The sequence below is a fragment of the Syngnathus floridae genome, chromosome 6 (assembly GCF_059516105.1).
Source record: "Syngnathus floridae isolate MCC-2025c chromosome 6, RoL_Sflo_1.0, whole genome shotgun sequence".
Classification (NCBI taxonomy): Eukaryota; Metazoa; Chordata; class Actinopteri; order Syngnathiformes; family Syngnathidae; genus Syngnathus; species Syngnathus floridae.
In genome coordinates, this window is record NC_142418.1 from 6,757,339 (window position 1) to 6,782,224 (window position 24,886).

The following is a 24,886-nucleotide window of genomic DNA, read 5'->3' on the forward strand; positions in this document are numbered from 1 at the left end:
GTAGTTGTAATTCTTCATGTGTTGGATCTCCTGTTTTCTGAATTGGCTAAGATGTTAAATAAATCAGTTCAATAAATGCTTTTGTGAACTGCCATAGATATTGGAGGAATGCTGTGCCTTGAACAGGCAAAAATGAAGGTCCCAGCTTGTGTGCCCTTTATGTAAATATGTACATGCGTGTGGTTGTATGTGCTTTGACAGAACGCTATACAGCTTCATCACCCCGTGCGGCTGAATGCATATTTATCAGAGAGAAAATTCATGCTCAAAGAATCCAACCTCGGCCTCCATACATCATTATCAAACACACAAACACGGGTGCGCGCACACAGATCCACATTTCATTAGAGAGGTAGAATCAGGCAGCAGTAGATTAAAAACATTTTTTTTTATACAGATCCATAAATCAAGTATGGGGCGAAGGGGGATTCATTTAGAGAACAGCAGAATTGTGGCGTAGTTGCCCTCACGTGACTATCGCTTAGGCACGATACTTTGATACACTGCCTTTTTATTAGTTTCATTCTCTCCTGCCTCGTATCAATGATAATCTCCCTGCTTACATTTGACTTGCAGAGTAGAGGGGACGTAGGGTTACTTTTAGTTTTACTCCACACACAGCCGCATAGGTTGAGGGTATTTGGTTTTGGCATTTGTTAGCAATGTGATTCAAATACTATGTAATTAATTTCTGTGTAACTTGATAGAGAGTGATCATTAGCCTAATAGCATGATCGCCAATGTCATATTTTAATATTTTTGGAAAAAAAACCACTGTAGCATTTGTGGATTACCATGAACAGTTTTTTTTAGCTAGTAAAATATATTTTCTTTTAATTAATATTGTGACTGATGGGTTGATGGCAAATATGCTGCTAGGCTTAGTCCAAGTTTAGCGGAAATCTTTTTAGCAACTTTGGAGAAATTCAACAAGGTTTTTTTGGTTGGTTTTTGCCCTTTTGCCTTAGTTTTTTTTCTTTTTTTTTAGAAAGTCAGAGCTTCAAGCGTTGTGTGATTTACTCTTTGGTTCATGAGTTTTAATGTATTCTGCCATCACGTTCACAACTCAAATCACTTTTGTCTCAAATCAGGATTTACAATGAAAATCTTTTCCAGCCCCTCGCCTTCAAAAATAAATCAAATTAACAAAACGTTGCCCCCCCCCGCCAAAGAACGTAATATTGGCAAAAGTCTGCGCTCTACTTAATGTTATCCCTGTACGGTATTTTACTATTATAATTTCTACCTGCTGTTGTCTCCAGCCATCCAGCTGGCAGTATGTTTTAGTGTGCTTGTGGCAGCAGTACAGGTGTAATTTCGCCTGCACTAAACCCCCAACAAGTGGTGCCAGGGGAGAGTGGAGCATATTACGGGTTCAAGCGGGCTGGGCTCATCTGAACCACGGAGCACACCAGGCCCACCTGACCTGTGACCGGGCTCAGTCCCCGCGAGTGTGTCTTGTGTGTTCTGGGAGGCTCAATGGTTCCACAGCCCCCTCATTGTTTTTCCTTTATAGCGTAAAGCCTTTATTAGGGGCCGGACCTCTTTGGTAGCTGTGGGGTAATATTGGCTAATATGTTTCAGTTGAGAAATGAGCAGGCATGATTATACGCGTGTGTGTTTTATTTACAGAACAGCTTTTGTGGGGTAAGCTAGAAAGGTGTAGTACATTGGTGTCAAACTCAAGAACCCAGCACCAGATTTGGTCCGCCCTTTGTCACCCACTAAAGCAAATTATTGTTAAATCGGTTTGGTCCTTTATTTATTTATGAATTTTATATACGTGTATATATATATATATATATATATATATATATATATATATATATATATATATATATATATATTTATTTTTCCGTCATGAATGATGAACCCGGTGTCTTGTCTGAGTTTGTGCGGCTATGTGAACATTTGGATACTTCCTCCAGTTGAGTTTGCTTCATTAATTTGGGTAACCAAATCTCCTGTGTTGAATGAATGACCAAGAGTAGAGCCAAGCGAGGTAATGAAGGGGGAGATGGGCTGAGAGAGCAGAAGGAGATCGGAGGAGGGGAGGAGGTGGGGCGCCGGCATCCATTATGCCCCACAGCCGCCCAGGGGTTGACTTCAGCGAGACCGATTCCGAGCGATCGGGTTCGGACTCTGGCGCCTATAAATCCCGACGTGTGACACTGATGGATGTGCCCTGTAAAACCTTCCCACCCTGACACATGGAGCAACACAGAGTACTGCGGGGAAACACCAGTGCTCCAGGTTCTTGTCAACTAGGCCTTGGAGTGAAGAGGGGATGATTGAGAGAAGGAAGGAGAGATCAGGAAGTGAGAGATCAGAGGGCAGAATGTGAATACGTTTGCATGGACATTAATACAGTATTTGTTCTCTGCCAGAAAAACTTCAAGCTTTTTGTTTGTCACTCCCGGTTGAAGTTTACTGTAAAATTGAGGCATAAAAAACAAAAACAAAATATTGTATATGTAAGCAAAATATTCACGCAAATCAAATTTCATCCAATGAAAAAGTTCAATAGCTAAACGCTAACTTGAATGAAATACCATAGACAGACTATATAAAATTAATAAACTATAACTATGTATAAAAAAATATATGATCACCTGTATAGATTTTCACCTATTGTGCGTTGGTCTGGATTGTGTTCCCAATGATAAAAGTGGGGTCAAGTGTATACTTACCTCAAGATTCTCTTAAATTCTCGTGGGGACATATTAAACTACACATGGGCAAACTACGGTCCGTGGGCCACATCTGGCCCACGGGGCTGTTTAATCCGGCCTGCCAAACCTGAATAAATTGTATTATTAAACCTTTTTTTTGGTAATTTTACCTGCAATTACCATGTTTACCCAATAGATGGGGGAGCGCCCGCCCGCGCATTTACTCCCGGAAGCCATGTCAGAAAGCTCGGTGCACAGTCATAAGTGCGTGTACGTACGAAGTTGTACGGACCCGGCGCACTCCGCGCTCTATTTCCATCTCTGCTGAATTTCGAGTGTGGGCCGTGACGTCAGCATTCTCGTAATTCGCGCGCTGAGCTTTCAGATACAGTTTTACGCTAATGCCACCCACAAACCTTCCTCTGGAATCCTTCCATTAAAATGAGTGGCCCGAGGAAAAGAACGGTGGACACTGAGTGCCGAGTGTTTAAAAAAAGAGTGGACAAATTGGCTCGATTTACGTGTGTGAGCAGACGTTCAGCCACATGAACGTCAACAAAGCCCATCACAGATCTAGGTTAACGGACCGACGCCTCGGCTCTATCCTAAGAATTACCACAACAAATTTTACTCCAGACCATGATGCACTTGCAAAAAAGGGAGTCCAACATTACTATTGATTTCATTATTACTTTATTTAGATGTATTCTTTCACTGATTCTTCAAGATGATGTATTTGGTCAGAATGTTTGCCGTTTGATGTGATTTCGCCTCATTAGATAAACATATTTCATAAATCTGACCTGCAGGCGCTGAAGTGATGGAAACTATTATTCATAATAACAGTGTTGCATATAATGAGAATCACTGATAGTAGTTTTTTGGTGAAATCTTTTTTTAATGCTGTTAATAAATGCATTTGTTTTCAAAAAGCTTTTTTTGAATATCCATGCTTTACCACCTACTAAAAATACAAACCTTTTATGCAATGACCTTTACATGTCATTTCTATTACTTCACACAAACACTACATCTATCTGCTCCTGGTTCGGCCTCCCGGTCTAAATTTAGAACCAAATTCGGCCCGCCAGTCAAAAAGTTTGCCTACCCCTGTGTTAAACCATATCACAATATTGTGCCAACACGATTAGTATGCTTATTCAGTGAGTTTAATATAGCTGCTTTTGTTGATTTTGTTACACACACCGTTTTTGATGCATGACCAAAATGAAAAGAACTCATTAAGAAGCATTGTGATTAGGCACCAAATACAGGAACTGCAGACCTGGCCCGACAGGAAATGGAGATGCACACGCCTCCTTATTAACAAAAGCCCCTTTTGGGCCGTAAAGCACCGTCCCAATGAGAACAAGCCAAACACCCTGATTAGAGGGGTGGTGGGGCTTTGCTGCCCTAATGAAGGTTTGCCACTCATTTATGATATTGGTAGGGGTGGTATAGTGACTAGGCCTGTGGGACAATTGTGTGTGGATGTGTTTTTGTTTGCGTGAGATGGCAAATGCAGCATGTTTGTGTGGATGAGATGGACATCCACAACTCATTTGTGGGAGTCAGTTTTACGGCTGCGGTTAATGGCGATGAGCTGGTGTTAAGAGCCTTGGGAGACACTCATTTTACATAAACTCGTAAGAGGCCTTCACTATTTGTTTGTGGTCAAGTTGGAGGCTCTGGCATTTTTCTCACCAGCTGAACCCCCTTCTCTGCTTGACTATAAAATACATTATCGCCAATATTGTCATTCATAATGATATGGTGTGTCATTATGTCCACTAACCATAAACTGTAAAGCACAGATGGCAAACTTAAGGCCCAGTTACCAGACCTGGCCAGCCCACGAAGGCTGAGCTCACACCAAGCAACATGGCCGAAATTGTCTGAACTGCCGTATAGCTTCTGAAAATCTCAACACACTCCCCTTTGCGTTCGCCTTTTCCAGTTATTGGGGCAAGCCGCTTCTTTCAAGACAGTTATTTTTATGGGTCAATGCAAAATAATGCAATGTCGAATATTGTATGTAAAGAGTCAAAGCAGGAAGAGAATTTAGTACCACTTGTAGTGGAGTGGTGGCTAAACAGACGAATAAGCTCTTTGGCAGAAGAAACAACAATCAGACATGAAGGTAAACATCAAAAGCAAGTGAACAACGGGGAATCTCAAGTTTAAGCTCATCCAAACAAGCTGCGTACGACTAAACTCGCATCACGATCGCAATGTTCCCCTCTTGCTCTCTCCGCTTTCTAATATCTCCCCTGTGATCGCCACAGGAGATACCTGGAGTCCACCTCATTCATCACGGCGGTTTGATTCCTCAGCTTCAAAGTGAACAGAGGAAGCGAGGAAGAGTAGAGTCATAACAAGCCCTCTTCTGTTCTTCTTTCAAACTCGCTTTCCTTCAAGTGTGTGAGCGAGAGATGAATACAGCCAACAGAATTAATTGCACTCCGTTACAGAGGATCAGCAAGTTTGCTCCGTCGGCGTGCTGATCTGCCATATGGTTGCCCACTAGGTGAACACTTTGATTAATGTAGCCGCGTTCTACACTACTCCCGCCCCCCTCACCACCAATATTTGATTCTGATAACTAAAAGTCAGCTTTGAGTTCCTGAGCATCGCCGTTGTTTTCCTGTTTCTCCTTTGTTTGGCCGCTTTTGATCTGCTCACTTGATGCATCTCTGTATGCCACCAAAGTTTGCCTTTCAGTCTTGTTTTTGTTAGTGAGCTCTTCGTCTATATATGCAATTGTGCAGGGTGCTTCTAGAGAGGATACCAGCAAAGTGTCACTTAGATTGCAATGAGTTGTTTTCTTCTTGTGATTGGCTCTTCTTCTGGGTTCTTCTGCTATATCTGTCGGGTGTTAACAACAAAGTAAACACATCCTGGATGAGTCACATATCAATAGGGCCGAGTAGAGGTAATAACACCCGAACTAAGGTTCAGCCACGGGAAACAACAAGAGACGCTAACTAGAGAGGCAACTCTCGGGTGGATCATTTGCTATCTGCAAAGCACACTTTGCGCCTGTCTGTGTTACGTATTAGAGAAAATTCTCTGCTAGAAACGCTGGGCCGTCATCAACTTGCATGAGATGAAATGTTCACGCCTAAGGTTACAAGTTCAAATATTTTCCTCTCTGGCTTTAATTGGTGTAACACCAATGCAGACACTTATTCCGCCACATTCATTACCGTCACTTGGGTGCTTTGTTTTGCTTCCTTTTTATGGTCCAGCCCCGCTGCTCGTCTGTTTTCTGTTCCGCTCGTACTTAAGTGCTGTCATTCTCATATGTTAAGATGTGGCCCAGAGGGCCCTTAGCTAGACCAATGGTTGGGAATGAACTGTGAGCCCCCATCCAAGGGAGTGCCCACAATGGGCTTGCTGGCCCCATTAAATCTCCTTGATTACTTGCAGTGGCTGTGGTGGGAGTGGTAAAATGGTGGGTTTTCCAAATCAGCTGATTGAGATGCAAATGGAGGCAGTAACTCACAGGTAATGCAGAGCTCCACCATCCTTTGATGGATCCATTCATCCATTTCCTCTTTTGCTCTCACCAATTTCTCATTGCTTCCTATTTCCAGCATGGCAGGCAACATGTTATTGTCTCAATGTGAATTCCAGATATTTATTATCGAAGAGTCATTGGTAGTGAAGAGATTCCCAGACCTGAATGATTCAGTTACTGTTGTTCTGAGATTGTCCAAGGACCAGTCCAAGACTTGGTCTGTCTTTCATCGCAAGTCAGCCTTCAAAGTCTTCATTTTGGTCTTTCTTTCTCAATTTCTTGGTTTTGACTGTTTCTTCATATTCTTGGGTTTGATGGGTTTTAGGCCCCTCAAAATCTCTGTCTTGACTTGCTAAAGAAAGACATTTTGTAGATTTCTAAAATAATTATCGTACAAACATCGTCTCGGTCTTAACATAGTTTAAACCTCTCAAAGTATTGGTCTAATTTTGTACCTGGGTCCTCAAAGTCTTGTTCTTGTCTTGATCTTGGCTCCTTGAATTCTAGGTTTCAACTTTTCTTGACTCCTCAACGCCTCAGTTTTGAATTGTCTCAACTCCCTATAGTCTTGGTCTTGACTCCACAGGGTTGTTCTTACCTTGGTCTCAGCTCCTCAAAGTCTTGATCTTGACTTAGTCTTGGATTCTTAAGAATATAACGTTTGATTAGACGCAGCCATCGTGCCATTTTAGATACTTCGACTGACATAAAGATATTGTTCCTGGTGACAATCAGGACCAAGACTGACCTCTTAGTTCCTCTGAGTTTCTGAGTGTCAACAAATGCACACAATAACATGTCAGGTAGTGGGTCCGTCATTAGGAGGACGGAATGAACTCGGGAGCAAGAGGAGAAAAAGGAGGGGGTGGAGTAATTGCAAAGTCCTTTGCTGAATTGTTCAGTGGATGCAAATTTAAATCCCTGCTATTATTTTAATAATCTGCCTTTTACTGCTTGTGCTCGGATCATTTGTTTGCAAACCAGGTTATTTGGAAAGGGAGGCTCGGGGGTAATTTCATGCTTTGGAGCATTTATATCTATAACTTAATGAGGAGAGGGCCTGTTGTTTCCTAGTAATACGCTGATAGAGGGGAGCAAACTTTTGCCTCCCCGTTTAGGGTACTGTTAGGAGGCAATAATGTGGGATTACCCTGATGGAATTAAGGAACAAGCAGAGGCGATGCAGCTATGGCTTGAAGACCAAATGAAAGTCTGAGGCTTCATTCTGGGATTTTCCAGTTCTAAACGATGTTTTCCATTTGCCCATTAGAGGAAGCTGACTCAAATTTCATCCTGAGATTTAATCATTCCTCAATCTCGCCTAATTGGAATCACTCTGCTTTTCTAAATCAGATGAGATCCCTGTCATGACCCCCAAACAGGGTAAAAAGTATAAAAAAATGGTTTAGTCTTCTTTGTTGTTAGTTTTGATTCATTCATTCATCTTCTGAATTGCATATCCTCACAGGGGTCGTGGGGAAGTTAGGTTTTCCTCTCTTTAAAACTTCATCATACAACCTCATTTTAATCTTGATTTATCTTCACGCCTCAAAATCTTTTCCTGACTTGGTCTCAGCTCCTCATACTCTTGATTTTGAATCCTAAAAGTATTGTTCTTGACTTATTTTGGTTCCTCAAAGTCTTAACCTTTCTTTTGTCTCTGCTACTCAAAGTCATTCAAATTTCATCAACAATTTGCCTCGATTCACTCATCCCTCAACTTTGCCTAATTGAAATCACTCTGTTTTCTTACCATGAACATTTTTGTTGATCTCTTAATTGGTTCCATTCTATTAGTTATCAGTCTAGCATCAGTTTATGCAACGCAGGTCGGTCCGGTGCACATGATGTCACTTAGTCCCAGGATTCAGATTTGAGACACTGCCGCAACTCGATTTACACAATTTGATTACATTTAGCCTGGCGACAAAAAAGAAGAAGCCAGTGGCCAGCTTTGTCAGGTGATCAACATTTTTAATGTGGTTACCTCTTCAGTGAAGCCAACATGGGACCAGGGTGGCGGCTGCCTGGATGGACTGAGGACGAGGTGCACTTCCACACCCAGGTGTCCACACCGCTCTCATTTCTTTGCTCCTCCGTCAAGGACTCCTGGAAGCTTGTAAAATTGAATCAGACTGCATGAATTAGAGCATTAACTCAATTTGTTTACAAGGCGTCATTTCTTCTCCGGCAGGCTGCATCCTCGACGACTATCTGCGGCTCGCTGAACCCGGACTTTTGCAGAGGTCACTTGATGCATTTATCACGTTGTTCACGAAGGATTTTTTTTCCGGCTATTATCAAGTGACAAGGGGCTAGCCGTACATGAGCAGAATATTATTATACAAATTGTTCTAGAATGTTGAGGAGTACAACCGAAGGTACAGCTTGTGTGTGGCATTTACTAATAGTTGTCGCTTGTACAAATCTTACCTTTGTTTTACTTTCACAGTGGATGTTTTCTGTGGCATGGGTTTTTGTTTGTTTATGGCCAACTACAGTAATCCTATGCTATTCGCGTGGTATGAACCCTGTTTTGTGTTGTGAAAAACCACGCGTAATATACACCCCCCCACCAAATATTCACAAAGGCTTTTATCGATAGTTTGAAGCTGTTATGATCCCAAAACAACTCATCTGACTGCAAGTAAATTGTTTACAAATGATTGAATAAATCGTACAAGGCGCATACATATCATCACACCAACAACATAACTGCCCAACATGGACTATAGATTGTCGTATTCTGCAAAATCTGACTTTATCAAAAAATATTTAGTTATGTAGGCAGTCATGTTATTCGTGTGACGATATGTAAAATATTTGTGCCCATGTTTTCTTCTTTAAAAAAAACAACAAAAAAAACAATCGACAGCGGTACCTTGACTTACAAGATTAATTTGTTCTGTTACCAAAATCGTAACTCAATTTACTTCGAACAAACTTGACAAATAAAGATGTTTCCGATTCAGATTCTGACAGTGACACCGCTTTCAATGCGACAATAGCGATACAAGTGTATCAGCGGAATGGCTCGATCCTCCTATTCCGTGTCTGTTCATAGTAGCGAGGCGGAAAAAAGGCAGATTATTCTCACTTTGAACAAGCCGTGTAAAAAGGACTATTGATTAATTGATTTAGCGGATCTTGTTCTGTTTCTTGGTCCTGCAAGTTTGTTACTTTCTTTCCGAGACAAAAAGATAAAGGCCCCAACTATTATATTTCTAGGCTAAACTATTGTGACAGTAGTAACTGGTAAGCAGTTTATAATATTGCCAAACAAAAGAGCCTTTAATCAAAATGCGCAGCAGTGCCTGCGGATGCTCAAACGTTTCTTCATCAAAAGGCCTTTTATACACTTATAAACATCAAAGGCCTCCATGCTTCTTAATTGCCAGAATCTTTTCTTACTCAATTAAGTTATGCTTGTGTTTTCATAAAGATGAGACAAAAAGGGGGCTTTGGGTAACCAAATCAGCGCAGTGGAATTGATCATGGCTGTGTGTTCAACACAAGAGATGTACACATATGTAAATGTGAGTGTGTTCGGTAATTCAGCAGCCCTGCAGTCACTAAGACGCGAGTGTTTCCGGAGAAGTAGTGAGTTTAAACCACGCAATTACGTTATTGTTGCATTAAAAAAAAAAAGAAAGTATGAGTGTAGCTTTATTGCTGACGGTCTTAAACGCCAAGTTGAAGATGCTGTGCAGATGCACCGGCTCAAGGAGTTTGGAACTTTTGAACTTGCTCGTAAGCTTGGATGAAAACATAAAAGTACAAAAATGGTGCCTTTGCCCATTTGGACCAACGGTGTACCTTTTCCAACCATAAACAGTATCCACTTATTTATACCTCGGGGCTCAATTGTGAGGCCCAAAGGGTATATCACAAAAAATTCCACTTGGACAATTAAGACTTTTCTTTTTCCTTTATAAACATAACAAAAAAGTTAGATAAAGCTATTTTTTCAACTGTGCGCTTGGAGTGTAGTGCCAAATAATCAGTTTGTGAGTGACGTTCACAAAGAATAATAAGTTGTGTATGCATATTTTGTACATGTGTAATTGCCAGCATTCATTCTGATTGCTTTCAAAAATACGGCGGCAACATATAGGAGTTGCATTAAAGCGGTGCTTGTTAAGCGTGTCGGTTACACCGAAGACGTGCCGCAAAATGTGCACTGTCTGCGAATATGCTGGAGATAGAAAAGCCTAAGTCCGGAGGGGGAGATGAGTGAGGAGGAAAAGGAGGGAAGTACTGAAAGTTAAGTACAGACGTACCTTGACTTATGTCTTTAATCTGTTCTGTGACCTTGCTGCTAACTCAAATGTATTTCATCTTAATCAAACGTTCCCCATTGAAATGAATTTAAATGCCATTTTTCCATTTCTTCTAAATGTGTTTGGGCATCCCCGGACTGTGCTACCCACTGGATCATTCCTGGCCTTTCTATTGCTTTGTAAGGGCCTAACAATATGTAGATATTGTTATTGATGCACAACTGTTAATTGATTTATCAATAGCAAAACAATTGTTAAATTAATCGACAACTATTTTGATAATCGGTTAATCGTTTACAAACCATGTTTAACTTAAAAATGTCAAAATCTTCTGAATTTCAGCTGCTCAGCTGTAAATATTCTGTGATTTCTGTTATAATATATATTATATAATAATATAGCAAAAAATACCCAAGGATATATTTTATTTTATTGATTAATCAAGAAATAACTAACAAATGAATTGATTATTAAAATAATTATTACCCCCCTATATTTTCAATATGCAAACATCAGGGTTTGATACTCTCAAAGGTACTGATGTACTTAATGAAGTGTCCGTTATGAGCGTGTTTGTGTGGAGCTATTTGCCTCAGGTCCCCCCGCAGCTCGCGTTGGAAAAGTCAACGCTGCAGTTATTATGACCGCCCTGTCCTTTTTTTCATTCCTCATCTTTTGCCTCACTCTTCCTTTTCTCCTGTCTTACTCTCTCACTCTTCCTTCTAAAGGCAAATTTGAGTTCTCATATGATATACTACAAAAGCTGTTTTTGGCAGACTCTTTTGGGGGGTCATATATTCTATTGTTAGTCCTTTTGTATTATTCTCAGAGAAAAAAAAGACGCCTTATATAATACGCATATAAATACAAAATGGTTTCTTATATAGATCTAAACACAGATTTTACGACTTTTAAAATGTAAAGTTCGACAACTCCGACAGAGAAGTGTACACATTTATCCGTGGCCTCCTTCTCTTAAGTCATTAAAATGAAAATAAACGAGAATGAGTATATAAAACTACAATGCATTGTTGTACACTAAATTAAATGTGGCTGCAGGATATAAAATACTCAAATGAATCCCACCTTGACTGGCTATAATGTTGAGATTCTGCTTGCGCATGAATGCATCAGTGTTAAAAAAATCCATCATCATTAAGTGTTATGATATGACACACTTTTTTTCTTTTTTAACAGTCTAGCGGTAAGTGCAAGTTGCTGGTATGCATTTTGAGGAAAAGTTAATAGTGACATTTTCTCGTCAAGGGATGGCACTGATCGTCTTTTAAAAATAAACTATAGTTTTTTTTATTTTTGTTTTATTATACGGTGCCCTCTTGGAATCACTCTGTTTATTATCTTTCCCATGAATGAATGGCCTTTTTTTGGGTCTTTGTAGGTTTTGAACATGACGATTTTTACGAGCATCTTCTGGTAAAAAAATGAATGGGACCATTGAATAGCCAGAATAAAATTGCCCCTGACACTAGTTTTATCAGTTGTAGCTTTGGTCGACATGTCATGACAGGTATAAATAATAAATAAAACACATTGAAGTCAACTGTTTTGATTTGGAGGAGCCATTTTGGGCAAATTAGAAGTAGGTTTTTGAGACAAATGACAATGCTGAATTGTCATTTCTTTCCTCCCTTGCCTACATCATATGATTTAGGGGTATCATGATATCTAAGTTTGATGATCATTTTAATGATCTGCCTCGAAAATGATTCTGAAACAGAATTCTGAACAGAGCCCGAATTCCCTGCGTGCGTATATGTGTCTGCGGCACGTGCGCGTGCGTGCGCTTGTGCGTGTGAGGGGTGCCCTCGTTGCCTGTTTTTTTTTTTTTTTTTTTTTTTAGCGCATCAGCACGTCTGAGGTAGGCCGTCCACGCTTCTCATCTGGAAAATCGCCCTGCGTCCTTCCTTCACCTTTGCTGTATTGGGGCCGTGCCGCAATTGCTTGATTTGTAACTTGATTTCAGGGGAGAGGACAAAAAACCTGTTGATTATCCCGCTTTCATTAAGACGGGGCGGGGCGGGGCGGAGGGAAAAAAAAAAACCTCAGCTCTTGTCGGAGAAAGAAGAAATCAATTTAATACAGACTTAACCGAAGGAAATTGCATATTCTGCTTGTTTGTGCTGATCAAGCACTTTTGTTTTCCTCACTCGAGACCTGCCTTCCTATTAATTGTGTGTGTGTTTGTCATGTGCATCTATCTGTGTTAGGCGCTTGAGTGTCATATGTTGTAGGTCAGTTTTCAGACCTCAAACAGATGCGCATTCTTTTTCACTAGCACACAATGGTACCTCGACTTGCGACAAATCATTGGCATTGAAATGCAATTAATTCATTCCAGCCATTTACAAATTGAATTTTGTATTTGCGTGCTTGATTGTTTTGTTCCATTTTGTAAATGGCAAAAAAGAGCATTTGTTACTATGGCCATATGCAACAGTACATTATACATGGTATTTTATGACTGCACGTGTGACTGAACCAGATGTAGAGGAGTCGGCTTAATATTTATGAATAAATGTCATCGTTGTGACAACTTGATATATGAGTTCCCCTCGCCTCCCTTCGTCTTCTTTTGGCTAAAAATACACATCCATGATAAAATACAGTCTTAAGCGCTGATGACCAATTTAGCGTGGCGTGTCGCGGACAAGGTCACGAGAGATGCGGACAGCGTTCCTCCCTCCGAGGCCTTTTTTCCTTTTCTCCTAATCTACGGAGCAAGAAGAGAGGGTCTCAAAGTCGTTTCCCTAATTGCTTTTATAAGGTGCCCTTTTCACACGCTGTCATTCCTGGTCGTTCACTTTCACTGCCGCTACAACACCTTACCTCCGCACCAGAAGCAATTTAATTTAAATGACGACAAAACATTTCATAAAGTTTGGAACAAGTTTGAAGTGTTGTCTGCAGGGTAATCAGTTTTTGTACCATTGGGTTCAGAAATATTTGGACAGTGACCGATTTTATGGTGAGCAGTACGGCAGGGATTAGTGGAATATTTTTTTTATGGTGGGCAACACATTGGCCTAGTTGTGGATGGTTTTTATGGTGAGCAGCACGGTGTACCAATTTGGCCGTTTTTATGGTGGGCAACACAATGGTTGATGTTTTTTATGGTGGGTAGCATGGTGTATTGCTTTTATGGTGAGCATTATGGAGGACTAGTTGTTGATGGTTTTTATGGCGGAGACTTTCGTTAGTGGAAATTATATGGTTTGGTTGAACATTTTTGGCAATTATACACTGTCATATACTGTATGCTCTCTTTGTACGTGTTGCTGCTTTGTACTATATATGTGTGGAGCAGTTATTTGAATGTGCTAACAAATGCTGATTTCTGTTAGCTTGTCTCTGATTCGGCAATGTGCATACTTTGACCTTTAGTCCGAAATTATATGCTTTAATCAATTTGGGATTTAAGTACACAATGTTTAATACTTGGGTTTTATGTTCACCTTCAACCAGGATTGGCAAACATCTTAAAGCATGCACGCTATGCCTTTTATTTGAAAAACTGTGCTGTCTAAGTTCTTTTGCGGTTCCTTGCAGTGGTGCTGCATGATACTCTTCCATTTCTTGACAGCGAGTGAGTGACAACTGGTGCTGAGCAATGCTTTAAAAAGTGTGTTTGATAAGTGTCCTTTAATAAGTTTGAATATGTTTAAAGTATGAAAGTTCAAACTATATAATATAAACGTTTTTTTTAATTGTCTTGATTGAAGATACCTACATATCGCGGGCAAGTCTGGAACATTGACTGAGTTTTAGGCAAAGGTAGGGCTGCATTTGATTTCTTAAGTGTTGGCCCTCCATAGGTGATCTCTGAAGGTGGCCAAGAGGTGACGCAAGATGGAAACAGGGGTTAAATTAGAAGTGGGAGTGCCCGCGGAGGATTAGGCGATGAGATTGAGCCGAGTGCATTAAGGCAGTGTATTATTTGGCGGTTCCACTTGCTTGCGTCCATTAGGGTTGGCTGCCGTGCTGTTTAAGAGGTCAACTAAGTGTGCACGTGTGTTTTTTAAGACTTGCCAGAGTGGTCCAGTGTCTTATTGAACAGGACGGGTCTCCCCCTGCTCGAATACCTCTTCATTTTATTGGATTGGATGGCCCCAGTTATAATTGTATTAGTTTTTACCCCCACTTTCCATCCCCCTCTGCTCTTATGCCATCTATCTAGTCAGCAAACACTGTGTCATTCTTCAGGAGAGAGGACCCCCCCCCCCCCGCCCCCCCTTCCACACTCACATACACACACACACACACACACACACACACACACACACACACACACACACACACACACACACACACACACACACACACACAGGTATTTAGGGGTATACATTCCAGACCCATAGTTAGTTTAGAAAAACATATTAATAAAAGTAAAAAAGAAAAGTCAAAGAGAAAGTATTATATGTTAAAATGAAATTACCTAAGTTCAGCCGTTTTATCCTGGGCTTTATTTTTTAGTAAAAAATAAATAAATGCAATATATATATATGAATATGAAATCATGATAAACTTTTCAGTCATATCACCTAGTCCCACTACACACAATTTACGTAGCAATTGCACGTGAAAAACAGTATACATTCGTTTTTCCTTTTTGGTAAATTTATACAGTGATATTTTTTCCTATTAAAATCATTTTTGATTGATGCTTTTTTTGTGGGCCGGAATGGATTGATGGTATTAACGGTTGTTGACAACCTGATGGTTTTTGGAGAAAGAGGATGGAAAAACCCTCTTAACACAGCATAATCACTCAAAATAATATTTTTGTAACACCGGTGAACCAGGCCTTGGCAAAAATATTCAGTAATATATCAATCAGTATGTGTATACCGCGCTTACGTAAGTCATTCAGGTCTTGCTGCCGCTGCACAGTCAGCGATTTAAACTGGAGTGAACCACTGCCACTGACTGTCCCCTCGCCCTTGAAGAGGCCAGAAGTTGTCAGGCTCCTCATAAAAAAAAAGATTGCATTCTCCTGATCTTTTTCTATCAATTTTTCCCTCCTCCTTCCAAAACCTGGCCATCTGTCTAATTGTTCACCTCCATGGCTTTAATGCTTTTTACATGCCCCCCCTTCCCACTTCTTTCCAGGCAATAAACTTTATTTTCTTCGCAAGACTTCAATCTACAGGAAGGGGGGGGGGGGGGGGGGGCAGGTTGCTCACCTTCTCCCTGCTGGATTTGCTCCAGTGGGCCCAACTTCAACGCCCTACTTATCTCCTATCTCTCAATCTCTCTCCCTCCATCTTCTCCATATGAGTTTGTCAAGCCGGCACCTGCACTCATCTTCTCTGCTGGTCACCTTTCCTCTCACGCTGACCTCTTAATGATCCCATCGGTGCGTGCCCTGACCTTGTTTCAACCTGAATATTCCTCATTTCTCCACCAAATTTCTCTCTCATGCGCAATTGAAGCTCACGTCAAACTGCGGACGCACTTAGCGGACTATTTCTTCTCCTCTAAACTGTGCGAAAGTGTCTCTGAGTGTGAAACAGTTGTCTCCCCTCACCTGTGATTACTGCTGTGTGCACATCATATAAGCGGGCGCCCTTATAATCCCATCTATAATGGCCACAATCAGCACTTTAATGCTTTGTAATATCATCCATGTAATGGTAGAGTGTAGCAGCAAGAGAATAATTCAGGCATAGATAATGGTGTGATTGCACGTTTTTACCCTTGAGTCACAACATTGAGTTTGTTGTGTGTGTGTGTGTGTGTGTGCGTGCGTTTGCATGTATAAATATATCCCAGGGCGGTTAAGTTGCCTGTAAAATGCCTGAAGAAACACATTTCCATCAGTGGGCTCTCTTAACCCTTCACTGTGGCTTGTACTCATCGCTCCACGGAGCGTCCTTGCTCAGGAGTCGCTGAGCCGAGGGAGACGCTCCCATAAGATACACTGGGGGCCGCGGAATGTTTTTTGGGAGCGTAATATGAGCTGACAGTCTTCATCAGGGATGGCAGGGATAACGGTAGCCAGGATTCCTGGTGATGCCAAACTGAAAAGGCCATCAGGGAGTTCTCGGAGTCTCTCTTGGGCATGAGTCAATTGGAGCATTCATCAGGAGGAGGGTTGGCAGGCTTTATTTTGACTAAATACAATGGCACCTTGGCATATTTTATAGTGAGAAAAATTGCACAATCAAATATTGCACTGTTTAAAAAGAGTAAAATAACTGTAATGACTTTATATAATAGAATGTAAAGAATTAAAAAGCTTTAACTTTTTAAAATATTTTTTATTACCCTACCTTAACATGGTTCAGATCATAAATAGGGCACCAACTTGGTGCCTGTGGGCCTGTTCTAAAAATTGCTCTCCAGTGAGGTCCAATTTTTGTGTTGTTCTGCAAAAACAAAAATCTGACTCCAACTCACCACCGCGGACGTGCTTACCAGTCGACCACGTGCTGCCCCACAAACAAATAAAACTCAGTAATTCAAATATTATCTCTTTACATTCTCTTTTAATATTTTCTATTGTTTTTGTACATTTTCTACAATAATCCCAATAACCAAGCTTGATTTTTGTGTGTTGTCCCCACAGCACAAAGCTCAAGTGGAAGCCATGATGTGCGACCTGGCCTCTTTCCGCAGTGTCAGGGAGTTTGCAGACTCCTTCAAAGCCAAAAAGCTGTGAGTATAACAACTATTTGGGTTCCGTTTGGTTGAAGTCTTTGGAAAGATCAACTGCATTGTGAATAGACTATTTCACCATAATATCACATGTACTATGCGGAAGCAAAAATCGTCCATAAACATTTTCTTTTTCTACAAATGACCTGGTCCACCTGTCCCTTTTAAGAATCAAATGTGCACTCAAGCACAAAAGTTCACCGACCCTTGTTGTCGAACCATTTTTACATATAAAGGACATCCAGGCTGTTCCTGATGGAGAAAAGGACTAAGGGGTCAGCGTGTGTATATTTGTCTATTTAGAGTGACATTGGCACCTTGGATTTGCTGGTTCTTATTCTGTGGTGGTCAGCATGTGTCTCATTGTTCGATCGCATCGGTGCTATTTCGGGGGTCATGTATTTTGTCATCAATACTGCTCAACCACCTGCAGGTCTCTTGTGGCAGCATGCATGCGTGTATGTGTTTATGTATATACATATGTGTGTGTTTGTGTGTGTGTGTGTGTTGGCATTAATGTTGAGGGGGGAGGCCCTTGGGAAGAGGCACAGCAGCCATCGCCTGCAGCAGCCCGGAGGCAGGGTATGACCATCCAGGACACGAGTCTTGGGGGCGAGCCAAACCTCGCGAGGGTCCCCCCATATAATTTACCCTCGGCCTGGTCATAATGAAGCTTTGACTTTTCTATAATCCCACCCTTCCACGTAATCTGTTTTTTTGTTAACACAATAAATCCCCATGTACTAGATCCACCTGCAGTAGGTTATAATCTGCCATTTAGAAAGTTTTTAAGATTAGTGTTAACCTTTGCACACACAATTTATGAAGTTTAAATGAGAGCTGTATTTATGCCACTAGTTCCCTATGCTCATTAAAATCAGTTTGACTTTCTTTTGGCTCTTAAGTGCTCCTTAAACAGTCGCGAACCGCCCTCACACATACGCTGAGAGCTTCATTGGTTTTTACTGAAATGTGTTCGGCTCTTTCATTGGTCAGATATCTCGAGACTATTTGGGTAAATCTATTGGCGACTTAAAGCTTGTCAGTAAAACAAACAAAAAAAAATTCATAAATAAACCGGATCGCAGGTAAAAGAGTAGCGGGTTATAGTGTGGTAACTTTTATAAGCAATACATTGCAAATGAATGAATGAAATAAGGTGTTTCATATTCCTGTATTTATTTAAGCACAAATGTGCATTGAGGCCACGAAAAATATTGCATTTTAAAACTTGTTAAAAAACTCTAAACTTCTACTGCATTCTAATGCTGGTCATTAAAATGGGTACTAACATAATGTGCTTTTGCAATTTGTTGATTGGCTAAATATCTCTTTCTTATGTCAGTCTGTCGCTCTGGCTCTCTACCTCACTATTTTGGCAAGGTTGTATTTCTTCATTAGTGGTGCTGTTGGGGTGGGGGGGGCATATGGGGGAGGGACTCCCAGGGGACGTCAGAGTACATTAATTCTCATCACAAGGCGAGCGGAGCAGAGTGGAGGCTGGGAGCTCTGAGCTGTGAATGGCACTGGGCAGCTGTCTGAGTCTGCCACCACTCTATTACTGCACGTATGTCTTCGGGCAGAACGCACGTAAACACAAGCATCGTGCGTGCATGCGCGTATACACTCAAGGAAAATAGAACCCGGTGCGCACGAGCACAATAATACTTGGGCAGCGTGTCATTGACAGGTGAAATGTAATCAGTCTTTTTTTTTCTCCCCCTTCTCCCCCCCACTCTCGTTTCTCACTCCCTTGCTTTTAAGTGCTTTAGTCAGTGGCTTTCACGCTGCTTTGTGTTCCATTGACCCCGATTCCGCTTTAATTGCCTGTCCTTTGAAATGAAATTACCTGGATATTGATATTGTTCAATGCGAGGCAATTTGATGCGGCGTAATTGACGGAGAACGGCACTGACAGAGTGCCCCTAATACAATTTCTACTGAACGCTCCGTAATTAACACGTGCCATTTGTTCCTGGACACATTCATCCTGGTGTCATTGCAGACATTTTACTTTACATTACAGGTGTAACTGGAGTTGAATTCTGATTTTCATGCTTCTCTGCACATCTAGCAAAATTGCGACCCTGGATCGAGTTTTGAGGCTTCACATACAATTTGCTGTGCCTAATTATTTTCAATGAACAATAAAAACATTTTCAAGGAAGTTGTGGATCGCCACAAAGACAGAAAATGGCCTCTATTAAACTAGAGTGATCATTTCGAGAGGCTGTTGCCAATGATTGATTATGCCAATCACACACTGCACCTGTACATTTTAGTAACAGAGACTCTCAGCGCTTTACATTTTTTAACCTCTTCCTGCCCCCGCCCTCTCTCTTTCTCTCTCTCTCTCTCTCTCTCTCTCTCTCTCTCTCTCTCTCTCTCTCTCTCTCTCTCTCTCTCTCTCTCTCTCTCTCTCTCTCTCTCTCTCTCTCTCTCTCTCTCTCTCTCTCTCTCTCTCTCTCTCTCTCTCTCTCTCTCTCTCTCTCTCTCTCTCTCTCTCTCTCTCTCTCTCTCTCTCTCTCTCTCTCTCTCTCTCTCTCTCTCACACACACACACACACACACACGCACTGGCAATATCCTCCTTGCTGGCCCACATTATCACGGAGGTCAGGGGCCGTACCCAGGAGGGTTATTTAAAGTAAATATATAAACGTATGCCTCCCCGTTTGGTAGTTAACACCCTCGTTTGAGCGGCGCTGAGATTGCACAGTGCAGCGCTGGCCGAGTTGTGCGAGGCCTTTAATGTGGAGAGCGGGACCGGTGCCTTGGGCGGCAACAGGCCTATTAAAGACCTTCATTAGAGCCGCACTTATGAGAGCGAGACTAACGGGTGGGCAGTCGGATTAACAGGCCTCTCGCATTACAGCGCACAGCTCGCTTCAGATCACCGGACCTCGGTGATTACACTTTTTTGGAACCAAATGTGTGCGACTAAAACGGCCTGGCAGACAACAGGTGTCAAACTTACATCATTTTATTACGGCTTATGAATGCATACTCTTCATCTTTCTTGCAAAACTGGTTTGTTATTTTCATTTTGGCCGAGTGTGTCATTAAATTGCAATATTGCAAGCATTTTTTTCACGAAATCCCATTTTATCTATGTTTTGATTCCAGAATAAATTCAGAATCTAGATTATATACTATTGACGATTTATATTCTTGCTTTTCCCTCATTGACTGATTCACAGTTGATGCATTTAAGCCTTAGTTTAGTTTCACGCTACCTTGTCCTGCTCTTGTGCAGTCTCAAAACATTTCTCATTGAAACACCATTAATCCATTCCAGACTTTAACATTTTTTTGTTTTATTTTTGTGATAAAAAAAATAGCACTTTACAGTATTGTATTATGAAAACACACAGTAATACTATGTTAAAATAAAATATAAGAAATGACGACATTTCACTAAATTGCTACATTTCTTTTTTACTTACAAGACACAACAAAGACCTGATCCATTTCACCGTGTGGTAACCGTGTGAACTGACGGTGGCCGTATGTCCGGTGTCTTTGTCTCTTGAGGCTGTTGCTCATACGGTGTCTCCTCACCTTATTATATTTTAACACGCGCCGCGAGTGCGTCCCGCCGCAGAAGTGCTGAGGTGGGTGTTCTTGAAGTTGACGAGGTTTGTGCTCTTTAATGAACCTTGCGTGTTCGGGAGGCCTGAAGGTGATCGCTACTGTACACTTGGATGTAATAGCACGGGATGGCTCATTATAGCGGGAGCATAACAATTCGCACATTAATTTTCCAGCATCCAGTTTTTAATTAATCCAGTAGGCAGTCTTAAACACAGGGTACACAAATTGCCTCCGGCCTCATAATTAATTCTAATGGAAGAAATTAAAAATTGGTGGGGTGTGTTTGGATTGTTCGTCTGTGTTACAGTGGCTTCGAGCTCGCTGGAGCGACGCTGTCACCGACAAGCATCTCTTACTGCCCCGACCAATCTAGCGGTCTTCGAGCCCCAGCATGCTGATAGATTCATTGTGCTTGTGTGCGCATGTGTGCGCATGTGTGTGTGTGTGCATGTGTGTGTGTGTGTGTGTGTGTGTGTGTGTGTGTGCGCGCGCTAAAGCATATGTTCCTTTATTGGCCCCCAGCACTCTTGTGTACTGAAATGATAGCTTTTCATTGCATGGATGAATCTTAAAGCTTCTGTTATCTGCATTTCTTTGGGAGAAGCACAGTGTTCATGGGGCAGGATGAACGGCTTAATTTGTAGAAAAAAGTACTTTTAAATAATAAAACAAGGCCTTTAAAAGATGTTTTTTTTTTCTCAGAAATTTTCAAACTGCATAATTGTTCCTTTGTCCCACAACATGATGGGTTAATAAATACATCTAAAGTACACCAAAATACATTATAATTTCATTTTTTGTGAAAAAATATGAAAATACGTTTTAACATCATGCATTATAGCTTTTATAAAAAGCAGAAAAAAACATAACCGAAACAACTTTATCTTACAAAATAAAATGATAAAAGGCCAGCAGAAAAAGTACGCCATTATGCATTTTTTAAGGGTGTTTACCTTTTATTCATGTTTTGAAAATACTTAAGGGGGGAAAAAGGATCACCAAAAAAGATGGAAAAACAAAGCATAGGAAATTGAGGAAAAATTTTTCCCTCAACAATTAAAAGAAATACAGCAACATAAATCTACATTTGTGAACAGCCTGCAACATAACAAGAGGGTAAACCACGAAACGCATTTTAGACGTTGTTATCCTTTATTAATTTTCCCCCCAAAATTTCTCTTTTAGGCCCTTGCACATTTTGGTGTGCAATGCGGCGGTGAGCACTCAGCCTTGGACTTTGACCGAGGACGGCCTGGAGTCCACTTTTCAGATCTGCCATCTGGGTCACTTCCTGTTGGTCCAGTGCCTGCAGGACGTGTTGCGTTGCTCGGCGCCTGCCCGTGTGGTGGTGGTATCGTCAGAGTCCCACAGGTAACATTGAGTATCAAAATAGGAACAAGTGAATGGCAAACTTTCACCATATTTTCACCTTCTACGGCCCTTGACATTAGCTTGTACACTGACCGTTACGAATAGTAGGATTGCAAAATTTCAGGACTTTTCCTTGTTGGAAACTTTCCTCTGGATGAGACTAAATTTACACAAAAAAGGTCTACTTCAAAATAAAAGCGAAACAATATTGTGCATGGATAGCAATAGTTTACCTAGCTTTAATTTTGAAGTTGGCCCCTGGAAGCAGTCGTTAATTTCCAGTTGAGGGTGGCCTGATATATTCAGTCTGCAAAAGCTCGATGGCAGACTTGAACTAAGTGCAGAATTCATTTTCCAGTGCTTATGCGCACCGGCACACTGCTTATGTGCCCCCCTGTTTGTATTACTTAAAATCAATTTATTTCGAATTACAATGGAAAAATAACTTAAATAACTTTTTTTGGGGTGGACATATTCCATTATGGAGCTTGCGTGTTAGAATTCTGCATGGTGATGGGTATATATTTTTTAAAAACAATTGTGGAATTTGAAGAGTATATGTCATACATATCATGCTTGCATCACCATTTGAGTACTGGATACCAACACTAAAATTCAATAGAACTTTTTTTTACAGTGTCGACAAGTTAGGCATCAATCATAAACTGTCAATAATTTCTTTCTGACATGCCCATTTCCATCATTGTAATAATAGTGTGACCTCAAGTGAATTCGGGTGTCAAACCGTCACCCCCACCCGTTGCTCGCTGGTGCGTGGCGCTGCGCGAAGCATAACTCGTATAACAGTGCAGCTGTGTGATCCCCTAGAACAAGTGTGCACATGTTCTCCTGGTCTCAGCTCATTCCGCCGATCTCCAATCCATCAAGTGGGCTCAGGCCCGACTGACTGACTGAGAAACGGAATCGATGCCACGCGGCCGCCTCTGCTGCTTTATAGTCCTGAGCTCGTAGCTCGCAGATCACTGCAGGACATCATGCTTGTCCACTGTATGACAGCAGAGGAACGAGACACTGGGAGAAAGACAGACAGACAGACAGCCGACCGGAAAGCAGGAGGGAAAATGAGGCAGAAAAGAGGCTGAGTGTACCACTGCAGAGACGGGTTCAAAGTAAATTTTGGCTGATAAGTCCATCCATCATGTTGATGATACGTTTAATTCATAGTGACAGCGTGTGGTGGGAAATGAGTTTTCCAGTGAGTGAGGCTGTCATGTTTGACAATACGCATTAAGCCTGATGTATCAGTTTGTGGCCAAAAGTGGCCAGCACAGCTGCAGGACTGCAGTTAGGGGCTTACGCTTTTGCCGTTGCTTTCAACACTTTTGGACAATAAATATAACAGAGCTCTAGTTAGACATTGTGTCCTTTGGCATGTCCATCTTTCTTCATTACGGTATTTCATGTTTACATGTTTACTTGCTTTTGCCAACTGAGAAAAATACAATTCAGTGCTTTAAAGTTTATTTATCCTAAACTTTTTGAAAAATGTTATTGATTTAATAAAACATTTATGCAAATGTACTAGTAGTATCGGTTACATCGTATCGGTATCGGTGTCAAATACTCGTACTTGTGTCGGTCTGAAAAAAGTGGTATTGAATAGCCCTAGTACAAAGCATTGGCTTTTGATGTGATGACAATTTTGCATTGCATATCATTTGACTGTGCAGGTGTATGTACAGTAATATTGTGTTTCAGGGGTAAGGATGGTAAAGCGCATCCATCTTTTCCCTATCCCACTGTGCTCTCCAACCAAGCCTCTTCAAAGACTCCTTCGGCACTTTCACACTGGGTAGGCAACCCTGGCAGCAGGGGGAAAAGGGAGTCAAAATAGACAATATCTCCCATGACATCTTCCATCCTGTCCACCTCATTCCAGCCCCATATTACATTCACTGATGTCTTCCGCCCTTATTTTTGTTTGTTTGCGTAGTTTTCCACTTTCCGCCGATTTGCCGTTTATTCACTTAGCCTAACCTCACATGCAGTGTGTGTGACCTCTGACCCGCAGCATATTGTATTCCCTAAGCCCCTTGTCCACAGCCAAAGAACTGACCTGCAAGGCACCGGGGTTGGGGAGAGATGAACTCGGTGTAATGACTAGACACTTTATCAGTTTGTAACACGGGGGGCTTACTGTGGAATTGGCCCCAGTACGGGTTGACTTTGTCCTCCAGCTGCATTACATCTGCTTCATGCAAGGGGAGATGATATCCTTCATGAAATAACCTCCAATAGATGTGAGCTGCAGCCCTGCTGCCATACTTTCATGATCAGAATACAGCAGAATCTCCCCAGGCTCAAACAATTGGGAATTCGACCAAAATCTGCAGAAAAAATGGCCGTCAAACATATTTTAGGAATGTTGTGGCTATGGTAGCCCTTAAAACACTTATCTTAATTATTTTTTCCCTTTTTTTAATTCAAAAGCCATCAGGGAGCAATGTAATTTAGACAGACAGTACAGTATTTGGTGATACATGCATGGAAAGAAAGCTGAACTAATGTTAGTCAGTTTTTGAAGAGGATAAAGAATATATGCGAGCGAAGTTTGCTCGCTTGTGTTCCCCAGCAACATCAATGCTAGTTTGTAGTTTGCAATCTGAACAGGGGTGTGTAGACTTTCTATATGCTGTGAAGTCCATCTGAATATGGTCTTGTGCATCATCTGACTAAAATGTAACCAGGCACAACTTAAGCAACTGCTGTGAAGCAATTTGAACGGAGTTCAAATGTTCCCATTTGGGAAACTGA

General features: G+C 41.3%; 1 protein-coding gene across 5 annotated transcripts in view; it reads left to right on the forward strand.

Moving 5' to 3' along the window:
- Window positions 1-24,886, forward strand: part of wwox (WW domain containing oxidoreductase) — a 131,626-nt gene that overhangs the window by 18,389 nt on the left and 88,351 nt on the right. For all 5 annotated transcript variants that reach the window (XM_088377506.1, XM_088377507.1, XM_088377508.1 and 2 more), the window contains exons 6-7: window positions 17,059-17,147; window positions 21,926-22,111. In XM_088377506.1, the coding sequence (XP_088233632.1) occupies window positions 17,059-17,147; window positions 21,926-22,111 (275 nt within the window). The remainder of the gene's footprint in view (window positions 1-17,058; window positions 17,148-21,925; window positions 22,112-24,886) is intronic.